Source organism: Artemia sp. Qi Xiang Cuo, chromosome 9 (assembly GCF_049724085.1).
Source record: "Artemia sp. Qi Xiang Cuo chromosome 9, ASM4972408v1, whole genome shotgun sequence".
Taxonomy (NCBI): Eukaryota; Metazoa; Arthropoda; class Branchiopoda; order Anostraca; family Artemiidae; genus Artemia; species Artemia sp. Qi Xiang Cuo.
The window spans coordinates 52,908,226-52,921,361 of record NC_142802.1 but is presented as its reverse complement, the minus strand read 5'-3'; the positions used below and the strand labels follow the sequence as shown (position 1 = coordinate 52,921,361).

General features: G+C 35.8%; 1 protein-coding gene and 1 pseudogene across 1 annotated transcript in view; both read right to left on the bottom strand.

Annotated features, from left to right (window-relative positions):
- Positions 1-13,136, bottom strand: part of LOC148948795 (angiotensin-converting enzyme-like) — a 97,214-nt gene that overhangs the window by 53,971 nt on the left and 30,107 nt on the right. Inside the window, exon 3 of the mRNA XM_089094708.1 lies at positions 2,563-2,721. Within this exon, the coding sequence (XP_088950834.1) occupies positions 2,563-2,721 (159 nt within the window). The remainder of the gene's footprint in view (positions 1-2,562; positions 2,722-13,136) is intronic.
- LOC148948796 (sodium/potassium-transporting ATPase subunit alpha-B pseudogene) lies at positions 5,570-10,363 on the bottom strand (annotated as a pseudogene).

The following is a 13,136-nucleotide window of genomic DNA, read 5'->3' as shown; positions in this document are numbered from 1 at the left end:
GCCTTTCCCCGCGGGCTGTAGGGGTTCATGTCACCCCTAAAGGCATAGTTATTGGATCTTTCAACTATGCTGAACAAAATGACTATCTCAAAGTTTGATCAGAAGACCTTGAGGAAAAAGAAGCGTGGGAGGGGGGCTAGTTGCGCTCCTATTTTTTGGTCACTTAAAAAAACAAAAAAAAAACACTATAACTTTTACTTTCCGTCTGAATGCACCATCTCCCGATGTTTTGGGGTCATTAGTTCGGTACAATCACCCCTGGGAAAAACAAACAAACAAAAAAGTAAACACGCACCTGTAATCTTTATTCTGACAAAAAAAAAATGCAAAATTCCACATTTTTGTATATTGGAGCTTGAAACTTCTACATTAGGCTTCTCTGATATACTGAATCTGATGGTGTAATTTTCATTAAGATTCCTTGACTTTTAGGCGGATATTGTCCCCTATTTTGAAAATCAGGCAAATTTTCTCAGGCTCGCTGCTTTTGATGAGTAACACTAAACTTGATGAATCTTGTATATTCAGAATCAGCATAACAAGCCAATTTTTTTTTACGCGTCTATTGAATCGAAATTCTGTTTGTGAAATGACATCATTTTTATACAATTCTGAAAAAAGGCTTATGCCAGCTTTGCCTCTCACTCAGACTATCTTTCTTGACTTGTTCTCCAATTAGCCATGGCTTGGTGGCAACATGATGTTTATTCAAAAATACAAACTTTTTTAATTAATTCTTACTGTTTGATATCTTGCAGAAACAACCAGTAGTATATATATCTATCTTAGACAACCTGGATGTAGCTTAAATTCCTCTTCCAACCTAAAGATGAGACAGCGTAATAAGGGGCACTATTAGCCTTTTATCTCTAGGAGGGGGAGGAGGGACTTTCAGAGTGTCCCAACAAATTTGGGCAGGTCCTGACGACAAGCAACGTTTTTTACTTTGTGTTTCATAAGATGCAATACTGTTCTGACAGCACGAAAAAAAAAAACAAAAAAAAACGAGTCACATGTTGTAAGATAACAAAAACAGCGAATACAGTGAATAAGATAACAAAACAGCGAAACCCTAAATCGTTCCCACTTTTAAACTTTTTAACAGTTTTCGACAAGATGATTGAGATCAATTATTTCCAGGTCTTTTTCTGACACCGAGAGCATTAGGTGGCGAAGTGCATTGTCTCTCGTAGTTGACTTTAATCTGTTGTTGACAATTTTCATCTTACTAAATATGAGTTTACCTTCTGCCAATCTCACAGAGTAGTTAGAGTAGCAGTCACTAGCTAGAATAAAAGTCACAAATAAAAGAGTTAAAAGAGTCACAAATAGAGACCTAAGTGATGCCTCCGATATATATTTCTTCTCTTAATTCATTTTCCTTCGTATGTAATACTTATAACATTCTTCCAGGAGGATTCTTTGGAGTATATTATCTTTACTCTAATGTTAAAAACAAAATCTTACTGTAGGGGTAGACAAGGCCATACTTAGAGGGGGGTTAGGAGGGTTTGACCCCCCCCCCCCGGAAATGTTTTTCTGACTCGTAAAAACGCAACAAAAATGGATATAAACAAATTTTGTATGTGCTTTTTGAGTTTTTTTTTTGTTTACCCCCCCCCCCCAAATTTTTTGGGTAAAACCCCCTCCGAATAAAAATCCTGGGTACGGCCTTGGGGATAATTCCAAACCTTGATTTCAAAGTAAACGAAATAAATTAATGCAACAATTATATTGAGTACAACCAAAGCCAACGCTTAAATCACCTTATGTAATCTTAGGATAAGAGTTTAAACTATAATCGGATATTTTAATTATTAAGACGGAAACTTGAAAAAATGGAGAAATACTTTTAAATTAATAGAATAATAAAACTTAGCAAGCAAAACGAACAGAAATCAATTAAAAAAAACTTTCCGAAAAGAAGTTTTTCATAGAAGAGTAAACAGCCATAATAAACTTAAGGCGAGCAGAAATAAAGTTCTATAAAAATCCAAACTTAAAACAACAAAAAACTGCTATCAAAGAAGAAATGAAGCACAAAGAAATCAAAACAGATAATCATATCAAACGTAAAGATAAAAGATACTGACATAGATGAACAAATAAATTGTAAAAGGAGTAAAATTAAATTGATTGCTAAAGTCGAACTTAAAACAAACAAACATTACTACAATAAGGAGTTTGGCTACTGCCCCACATCCTTCCCTTAACCGTAAAAGTTCTAAAGCCTACAGCGTAATTTGCACTGAAATTAAAATATATTATAAGCTTTTTCTTTACTTATAGTATTAAAAAATAAAAACTACAATTAAATAAATTATTGAATTGCAGAGATTTCTAGGAATCAATATCATTATATATAAACATTTGGTGTGTTTCCATCAGTTCTCTCGAGCCACCTTGACTATTATACTTATTTTTTTCTACCGATGATTTGAAAAATAAAAGCACAGAGTTCAGAATACATACAGTTTTCATGCTACTTTTGACAAAACTTACGCGTTGTGTCTTATATAACGTTGTCCTATATTTACTGGTTATTACTGATTTATTTCTTACCATCTTCAGCTTGTCTTCTGGAAGAGCGGCAGTTCCGAGTATTGACAACATTTTAAATTGACGTTTAATCTTTTCATCCTTGAAGTTTTGCCATTTAAAAGAGGTTGCATTGATCCAAGCCTCTTTTTCAAACTTGGCGCTCTGTATTGCCGATACAAGCTAAAAAAAAATTAAGGCGGTTAAAACAAATGGTCAAATAAATAATAATGTGCCTCAATAAATCTTATTTAAATAAACAAAAGATGGGAGGATAAGGTGATTACGACGTCTGGAGTTTCAATATATTTTGTACACCTTCAAAAATGTTAAGCCAAACACAACACCACACATATCGAGTGCCTAGACACCCCTTTCAAATCTCGTTTTGTTATGTGCAAAAAATGCAAAAAAAAAGTAAAAAAAAAAACTACTATTTCTATCTTTATAACTTTGCAAATTGTTGCCTTTTCTCTTTTTCAACAAACATTCTATGCAGTTCCAAAATCAAATACAAAACCTTAACCCTTTAAATTTTTTAGAACAAAAATGTTATTCTTGCACTTAAAAAAAAAAAAACTGTAGCTAATCTGTTTAATTGAAAAACAACCAACGAAACTTCAAGAAAGACCTTTTGCTGCAAATCTAAGCAGTGGCGGATCCAGAGGGGGGGGGCGTGGGGGAGCGCCCCCCCTAACATAGTTTAAAGCAGCGTAATTTACTTAATTCAGTCAAGCTTGCACTAATTAAACTTGATCCTAACGCACATTTATCGGATTGACCTATTTCCCCCCCTCCTAAATTTTTTTTTCGGATCAACCTATTTTGCCCCCCCCCCTTAGAAAAATCCTGGATCCGCCCCTGAATCTAAGCTTTGGTAGCTTTAGTAACTAAGGTAGCTGAAAAAAAAAACGCTAAATTTTTCTTAATCAACAAATAAAGCGTGTCTAATCTATATTAAATAAAAAAAACAAGTTTTTTTTAACTGAAAGTAAGGAACAACGTTAAAACTTAAAACGAACAGAAATTATTCCGTATACGAAAGGGGCTATCCCCTCCTCAACGCCTCGCTCTTTACGCTAAAGTTTGAATTTCTCACAACTGTATTTTTTTTAAACATTAAAAACCCCGGGCCCTAGATAAAGTCGGAGGAGGATGAAATTTTGCAAGTTTCTTAGTTTGAGCTTGGGCTACAAAATGCGATTACCGCCGTCTCTCTGCGACCTCTAGGACCTGAAATTGCTTAACATTGTGGTGGGTCGCCTCTTTATTCTAAACTAAATAACTCCAAATGATCTGCAAAAAATATAACAAAACAGACCTTCATCATGAGAGTTTTCAAGACAAAACAATTACTCTTACTCTTTTTAAACGTATAAAAATGTCAACATAAAATGTTTATCCTATAATGTTTATCTTTTTCGAAAGATTTTTATTTTCACTTTTTTTTTCATATAAATAATGCGTATCTTTCCTATATAAATACAAAGTAGCTTAGACAAAACCTAAGATTAGGTTTTGTTGAAAATTGCATTTTATTTCAACATTTCAGTTACTATGGGCTAGAGTTTTTCCTTTACTGTAAATGACATCATCACGAATTAACAACTTAAACTGTTAAGGCGACGTGACCTAGCACCATTTAATATATTGACATATATTACTTCACTCGAATTATACTTCATTCATTATCTTGCATACGAAGACATTTTTTTTTTGTAAAAAGAAAATGCTTTATAAGAAAAAAAAAACTTTTTAAAAACCGCGCTTTACAAATGGACAAAAAAGGGGAAAATAAATTTTTTGGTTCTAAAGAATACTTTTGATATACACACTTCAAAATTTCCTAAATATTTTGAATGTTGTGAACTCTTTTACTCAAACTTGTAAAAATGTTCAATAAAATTAAACATGATGCGCATTTCCAGTCAACTACCTATTGATATCTAAATAAATATCCTGCATATGACTCGACGAAACAGTAAACAGCCCAGCTAGAATCAAACTTTTATTCAAACCCATAAAATGAAAGGATGCATAGCCCGAACTACGGATGTAAAGGAAAACGCTCGAACAATAAAAAAAAGGATAATTATATCCTATGTTGACTACTAGCTAGTAAAAATGCTAAGATTGAATTGTATGGAACCGGTGCCATAGGTAGAATTGGAAGAACTGTAAAAGCAGTCTAGCCTGCAAGCGGCCGAAACCCATTCTCTGACCGCCATATTAAGTGGACCTGTTTAAGATACGCACCACGTTTAAATTTTTTGAAATTTTCTACAGGAGAGTTCACAAAAGTTAAGCTGTATACAAATTTTGAACAAAATCGGATGAGAGGAAGGGGTTGAAATAGGCATATCATATTTTGGCTTCAGACAGATAGACAGAGGAAGCAAGTTAAAAATATCTTAAATATTGAATAGTGTTTTGGTATTTAGAAAAGCGAGTAGATGTAGCAATTTCCTTTAAAATGATCTATTAAAAGCTATCTGTGATGTTCCAGCGCCCCGCTACCAGCGGAGAAAAAAAAGAGAACACATTAGTGATTCCCATGCGAAAAAAGGGATTTTCCTTGTTGTTGAAGCCAAGGGAATGTCTTTATTGATCTAGCCAAGGGGCTTTAAGTTTCATGTACAGGACTTTCAGCCATGAAGAGTCCAATGATTAACTTTTTGTTTAGGGATTTTTATTGTTACTGTGTTTACTAGGTTGCAGCTACAGCAGCCAAGGTAATTTACATTGGCATAACAATTGTGTTTACATTGAACTGAAATCAGCATTCTATCTTTAATAAGTTACCTCAAGAAGTTCTTTTAAATCTTTTCCTAAGAAAATTTTATGAACTTATAATAGAAAATATATCGAGCAAATTACAATGTTTTAACTGAAGTAATAAATTTGAAGCATTAAAAAAAAAAATTAAATTTTGACTGTAATTGGATTATCGTTGGTTACAATATTAGTCTCAGTTGAACGGCCCCTAACAACGGCATCCGGAAGATTGTTCTGGTAGCTTCTATTGCATATACTAATAATATGTTTCTTGTTCAACCCAACCACCAGGGTAGCGACGCATCAGATATTTCCGCATCTCATCATAGAGTAAAATTAAAACTGAAAAGGGTAAAGCTGCAAGCCACCAGGTGATGTTTAATGGTCTCATTCTAAACACTGTATTCAACCCAGGAGTATAAGAGAGAAAAGCGGCTAATAACGTCTCAAATAACAGGCTACCATTAAGGACCAAATTAGTCATCCCTTGTTTCACAATTGAGTTTTTTCTGGTCTTTGAGACAATCAAGTCGGTCCACTGTACAACAACGATAGCCACAAAGAAAGCTGTGTGACAGGTATATTCTAGATTTTTGCGGGCAGTGTAAGTCCACTCCTGTCCATAAGAATCAGCAAGATCATTTACGCTTTGCATGTCCCATTGACCTCTAAGATTAAGCAGAATGGAAGGTCGAAAGCCATGTTCGGCCATAACAATGAAATAAACAAAGAATCCAGCACAGGCTTGGATCATACCAAGTTGTCCGTATGCCAAAGATATAAGTCTTTCATTTACAAGCTTGTCCTTGACAGGGTTTCTGGGTTTTCTTTTCATTATATCAGATTCAGCTTTCTCATAAGCTAAAGAAATAGCTGGAAGCATATCCGTTCCAAGGTCGATACATAAAATAGCGATAGTGCCAAGGGGCAGTGGAATGCCAAACACAATAAAAGCAAGAAACGGAGTGATTTCAGGGATATTAGATGATAATGTGTAAGCAATTGACTTTTTTAAATTATCAAATATTATTCGGCCCTCTTCAATTCCGATAACTATATTCGAGAAATTGTCATCCATCAGAATCATATCCGCCGCCTCTTTGGATACATCAGATCCTGTGATGCCCATTGCAATACCAATATCAGCCTTTTTTAAAGCGGGTGAATCATTGACACCATCTCCAGTAACTGCGACAATGGCACCTTGACGTTGACATCCTTCAACAATAACTAATTTTTGCTGAGGAGAAGTGCGAGCAAATACTATTTCCTTACGGTTGCGAAGAATATCATCTAATTTTTCAGAGGTAAAATTACGAAGGTCATTTCCATGAATGACTGTTGCAGTGACCCAATCTGGGTTTACATCAGACGTTGCTATTTTTAAGCGAGAGGCAATATCTTCTTCTGTTTCACTTTTCTCTGACATAATACCAACAGCCTGAGCAATAGCTTTCGCTGTAATAGGATGATCACCGGTAACCATAATAACTTTGATACCCGCTGAACGGCACTTAGCAACAGCCTCTGGAACACTGGGGCGAGGGGGATCCATCATGGATATTAATCCAACAAAGCGAAGCCCCGTGAGGGGGAAGTTTTCATCATCACTAAAAGTGTATCCTTTCGGATATTTGTCAAGAGGAAGCACATAGTCACAAAAACCAAGTACTCGTTCGCCGACACTTCCAAGCCTTACATAAGCCTCGTTAAATCTTTTTCTAAATCCATCGTTCATCAGGATCTCTTGTCTATTCATGAGAAAAGTTGAACAAAGTTCCAGTATCTTCTCTGGCGCTCCTTTCATAACCAAGAAATAGCGATTGTCACTCTGGTTTTCATGTATTGAAACCTGAAATTTGTTGGTGGAATTGAAGGGAATTTCAAATACTTTTTTGTTATTTTGTCTCATTGTACCAACTTTTCCAGAGGTAAATAGTTCCATACATTTCAAGATAGCAGCTTCAGAAGCATCTCCTTCTACTTGTTTTTCCCTAATATCCCCAGAGCTTTGGTTTGGCTTGAAACAAGCACGACTACAAAGGACAGCAATCTTTTTCAGAGCTTCCCATCCCATTTTTGACTCTTCAAACTGACTTTCAGAGTATTCAGACTCTTTCTCATAACATGAAAAGTCCCCAAAAAATTTCCCATCAAACCACATATGGGCTACAGTCATACGGTTTTGAGTAAGGGTGCCGGTCTTATCGGTACAAATTATTGAAGTCGATCCAAGTGTTTCAACGGCTTCAAGGTTTTTTACGAGACATTGCTGCTTGTACATTTTTTTGGCAGTTAGATTCAAAGATACGGTGACAGTGGCTAGGAGACCTTCAGGGACATTGGCGACAATAATACCAATTAAAAAAATAACAGACTCTAGCCAATAATAACCCATAACCATTGCTACTGTAAAGAAAGTTACTCCTAAGAATATCGCACAAAAAGTAACTATATGAATGAAATGAGATATTTCCTTGGCTATGGGGGTCTTGTTTGAGCCCAGTCTAGTAGTAAGAGTTGCGATACGACCTATGTGTGTATGGTCACCGATTTCGATCACAATACCCTTCATTGCGCCTTCAACAGCGTTAGTCATGGAGAAAACCAAATTTTTAGTTTCCGTGGGGCTTTCATTTGTAAATTCTGGAGAGCGAGACTGTGGCTCTGACTCACCAGTGAGTGAAGAGTTATCTACTTTAAATCCTGTAGCTTCAATAACACGAATGTCAGCTGGTATTCTGTCCCCAGATTTGACAAGAACAATATCACCAACCGTCAGATGTTTAGCTTCAATTTTTAACTCTTGTTTTCCGCGAATAACTGTCGCATACTGAGGCACCATCTTCTTAAAACTTTCCATTAGTCGACATGATTTACGTTCTTGGATATATGTAAATACTCCAGTTATAATGACAACACTAGCTAAAACAATAGCCAAATATAAATTATCAAGTCCCCATTCATCCTTAGTTGAAAATTCGATAAAGAAAGCTGCAAGACATAGAGCTGCCCCTACCCAAAGCAGCAATGAAAACCCTCCAAACAGATTTTTACAAAATTTCTTCCATTCAGGTGTGACATCAGGTGGGGTTAAAGCATTGGGACCATCACGCTTAAGATTTGCACTACTTTGCTCGTCTGTTAGACCATTTTCGGGATGACTGTTAAATCTCTTGTAGACTTCTTCAATACTGATCTTATGAAAGTCCGTGTTAATCTCTTGCTTCAACTTGTCTAAATTTGAACCTGTTTTCGAATCGTTAGGCATGACTATCTGAATTTGATACGATTTTAGATATAATACTGATCACACGTACCCTTAAACAAGAAGTGAAACTAACTTTGCTAAAATCAAAAATACACTTTAGGCTCTCAAACTAATGTGGTATTCAATTTTGTTTCGAGGACAATTTTATGCTATTTTTAGCTTTATCGTAACATAGTTATAGGTCATGCTTACACACTTTACAACAACAAAAAAATCAACAAAGTACAACCAACAGTAAGACATGTCATAAATACAGGTGAAGACTTATTAGTGACTTGTCAAGAAACTCAGTTTTGGAGCAGTAGTTCAAGGTGTTTGAGCTACCTTATCAAGAAGGCCAGCTTATGTCTGTTAAAGGGCGACCGATTTTCACTAATTTTAAAGTTTTCAGAGAGGTTGAGTAGGATTAATTTTAACTAAGAAACAGTAAATATCTCAGCCTGTTCTAAATTACTGATACCAACGGAATAGGAAGTCCTATCATGGTTGCAGCAGTAGCTGCAATCTAATAAAGCGCAAACCTCACTCTGTGATAGCTGAAAATTAAGAAATAAATTTTTAAATAAGCTTTCTAATGTGAAATTGTCCCTTAGCACTGATTCAGGAACAATAGCTAGTATCCATATTTAACTTTAAGATTAATATTAATGATGAAAACGGAAATAAAAAAAAAACTATTGGAAACCCTCAAAAACGGTCACGAAATAACAGTATACCATTGTAATAATTATGGCTGAGAAGCCTAAATAATGGGTTTTCAGAACTCTATCTTCAAAACTCGAAGAATGTAAAGAGAAAGGCTTTAAATAGATTGGTATAAAGGAGGAGCGTGTGTAGCTGAATGGCTCCAGGCGGCTTGGTGGAGACCTGCTCAAGAGTTATATATACGTAATTTTAACAAACCACATCGTGATAGCACTTCAATGAAGCACAGTGGATTGGTGCTCTGCTTGGCAGTATGGAGTCCAGGGTTCGCTTCCCATCGCAGCAAGGATGGGCCACAAGTTTACTACTTGTCCCTGTACAAAGATCCAGGAACTGAAACGTGGATTCGACACCCTATGCGCCACCAATGGATCTGGAGGAAATTAAGCCTTTTTTTTATTATTGCCTATTATATGGGTAAAAAGTATATCATATAAAAACTTAGTCAAATTTATATTTATAAAAAGTATATCAAATAGGAGTGTATTCAGATTAGGCAATAGTTCACCACGAAGGTTCCCTAGGGTTCAGAAGTGATCAAATTTTCTTCACAATTTCAACTTGGTCATGCCGATCTTGGAAATGACATTTGCATTAATTTCGTCATGTCCTTTTTTCCTGTTGGTATGACAGGATCTAGCCGTACGACAGGCTATACGTCATATTTGACAACTGAGTTGAACGTTTGAAGATTTGTTTACGCGGAGTTTTAAAGCAATCAAGCAGTTCGTGGTAACGAACTGTAAGCAAGGAGCGACCCGGCTCAATAATAACCGAAACTCTAAAAAACGGCATTTTGATACCAATAGATACATCCAAAGAATCAGATTTTAATGCTGATTTCAAATATATAGGTTTAATCAAGTTTAGTCTTACGCGCCTGAGAAAATTTGGCATATTTTCGAAAAAAGGGGGAAAGACCCCCTAAAAGTTATAGAACCTTAATAAGAATCAAATCATCATATTCAGCGTATAAAATAACCCTACTGTATAAGTTTCACGTACCTATCTACAAAAACATGGAATTTCGTATTTTTTACAAGAACGAAGATCACGGATGCGTGTTTATTTGTTTTTTTGTTTTTTTTTCCAAGGGGTGATCGTATCGACCCAGTGGTCCTATAATATCGTGGGAGGGCTCATTAGAACGGAAATGAAAAGTTCTAGTGCCCTTTTTGGTGTTTACGGTGCCCTTTGGGGTGTTTACGGAAAGATTTAGTCTCGGGTAGGGATTATAAATACGACACTATATCACAGGCAGCGTAATAGCGCTGTCTAAGTAAAACGCGATATGACGTCAATTAATGATCTGTCTGTTACTTTTTTTTACCAGGCCATTTCATATGGTTGGCACTAAATCACTAAGATTGGAAATTGAAAGCTTCATACCCTTTTTAAGAGCCCTTTTAAATAGTCAAGAATGATTGCAGGGCAACTAGGTACCCTCCTATTCCCTTTTTAGCATCCTGCCTTAACCCTCAAAGACATAAAAATCCGCAGATGGACATTTTGTTCAAAATAGAAGAAAGGTCCAGTAACTATGCCTTCCGGGGATGCCATGACCCTTGTAACCCCTGGAAGTTGCTCGTTGTTTGCATATATGTTTTATTGTTGGGAAAGGAGAGTATGGTTGATCCAGACACTAAGAAAAAAGTCTATTAAGAGAATGAAACTTTCAGACAATATTGAGCTAAATCAATGGACAGTATTTGCAGCTACGTTACCAAAAGTGTGTAAATGCAATATTTCACGAACAACTGACGTTATTAAGTTGAAACTTTCAATGAGTGATGGACTAAATCAAAAGACACTATGCGTATACAGGCTGTCAAAAGGGTTATGTGCAACATCTCGGGAATGGCTGACGGTAAAAGCTGAAACTTTCAGGGCATGGTGAGAGATTCAACAAAATCGAATGACACCACGTGCATCCAGGCTTTCAAGAGGACTTGTCTGCAATAAATAAGGAACGGAGAAGGATATTTAGTTGAAACTTTAAGAAAATGTCGTGGAGGGTGCCAAATCAAAATATATTATGTGCATTCAGGTGGTCAAGGGCATAATATCTCAGAAACAGGTAAGGGCTAACTTGAAACTCATAGCGACATCTAGGGGGAATTCTGAACTGCAACAGAAGATACTACAGCCACCAAGGTTCTCAAAAGGGCTATGTGCAACGTTTGACAAACCGCTAAGGATATCAAGTTGAAACTTTCAGGGACTGTATAGGGCATATTAATTTAAATCAAAAGACACTGCGTACATCCAGGCTGTCAAAAAGTCGTATGTGCTCAGGAACGACTAAAGACATTGCGCCGTAGCTTCCAGGCAATTCTTGGGCAATGTTGAACTAGATAAAGTGACATTTTGTATATCCAGGTTGTCGAAATGGCTTCAAAGTCCCAGGAACGGGTAAGTGTATCAAATTGGGATTTCCAGCCAATGTTGGGAAAGGAGATGCTGAAATATACCAAAATACACTTTAGGCATCCAATAGGTCAAAGGGCACGTCTGCAATATACCAGGAACAGCTAAGGTTATCTACTTGAAACTTGTTGAGGGTAATGCTGAACTTGATCAAAAGACACCTTATGCAGTTATTTTGTCAAAAAGGATTAGCGGATGTTTTCCCTTCTTCTGTTTGTGGTAATTTCTGTTCGTTCTAAGTTTGAGTTTGCTATTGATTTTAATCTCTGTTTGCATTGCACCTTGTTTGTTTATTGATGGTGATTTCTGCCCGTTTCAAGCTTGCATTGTTATTCGACTTTGCTTCTGCTCGTCTTTGCTTTAATGCAGTTATTTACTTTTCTTTGAAAAGTTTCTGTCACGGAAAAAAATTTAAAAAGGGAATTTTGAAAGCGGCATATAACTCACATCTGAAATCAAAAGAAATGTTTTTTGATTGGCCTTGAACCATAGTGTGCAATCTGTGAATTAAAGTGTAGTTTCATAGAGTATGCCAGATCCCTCTATGCAGTGACCTTCTAATAGCAGCGCAAAGCAACCCTTTATAGTACACAGCTGTCAAATTTTTACTTTTGTGACAATTAAAGCCCTCAATATGCGTTCTTATTAGGAAATAATGCTTTATCTAAACTGGAAACATGTATGCTAGGTCTTAGAAGCTCGTTTCTTAGAATTATTCAATAAGAAAAACAAGTTTTTTAAACTGAAAGTAAGGAGCGACATTAAAACTTAAAACGAACAGAAATTATTCCGTATATGGAAGGGGCTTTCCCCTCCTCAACGCCTCGCTCTTTACGCCAAAGTTTTTTATGGTTTTAAAAAATAAAGTTGTGAGACAGAGTCAAACTTTAGCGTAAAGAGCGAGGCGTTGAGGAGGGGAAAGCCCCTTCCATATACGGAATAATTTCTGTTCGTTTTAAGTTTTAATGTCGCTCCTTACTTTCAGTTTAAAAAACTTGTTTTTTTTATTTAATTTTTGAACGTTTTTGAATAAATGCAGGTTTTGATCTTGGCTCACCGTACATGAATAATTAAAACAGAATTTGCATATTAATTTAATTTTATTTGGTTAAATGGCTTTCTCGAAACTTGGTTAATTTTATTTACGAACGTTTTTATTAGTAATAAATATACGTAACTTACGAATTAACTTACGTAACGAGCTTCTATATTCATAGAATTTTAATACGTATATTAGAGGGTTCGCCCTATAGTCAATACCTTGCTCTTTAATCTAAAGTTCGAATGTTGTTCCAATTCTTTAAAAATAACCGCTTAATCAAAAAGGCCGTTAATTAGAATAAATAGCTCTTATGAAAGTACTAAAAAATCTTTGGCTTAAAGAGCGAGGTATTGACTAGAAGGTGAACCCAATCATATA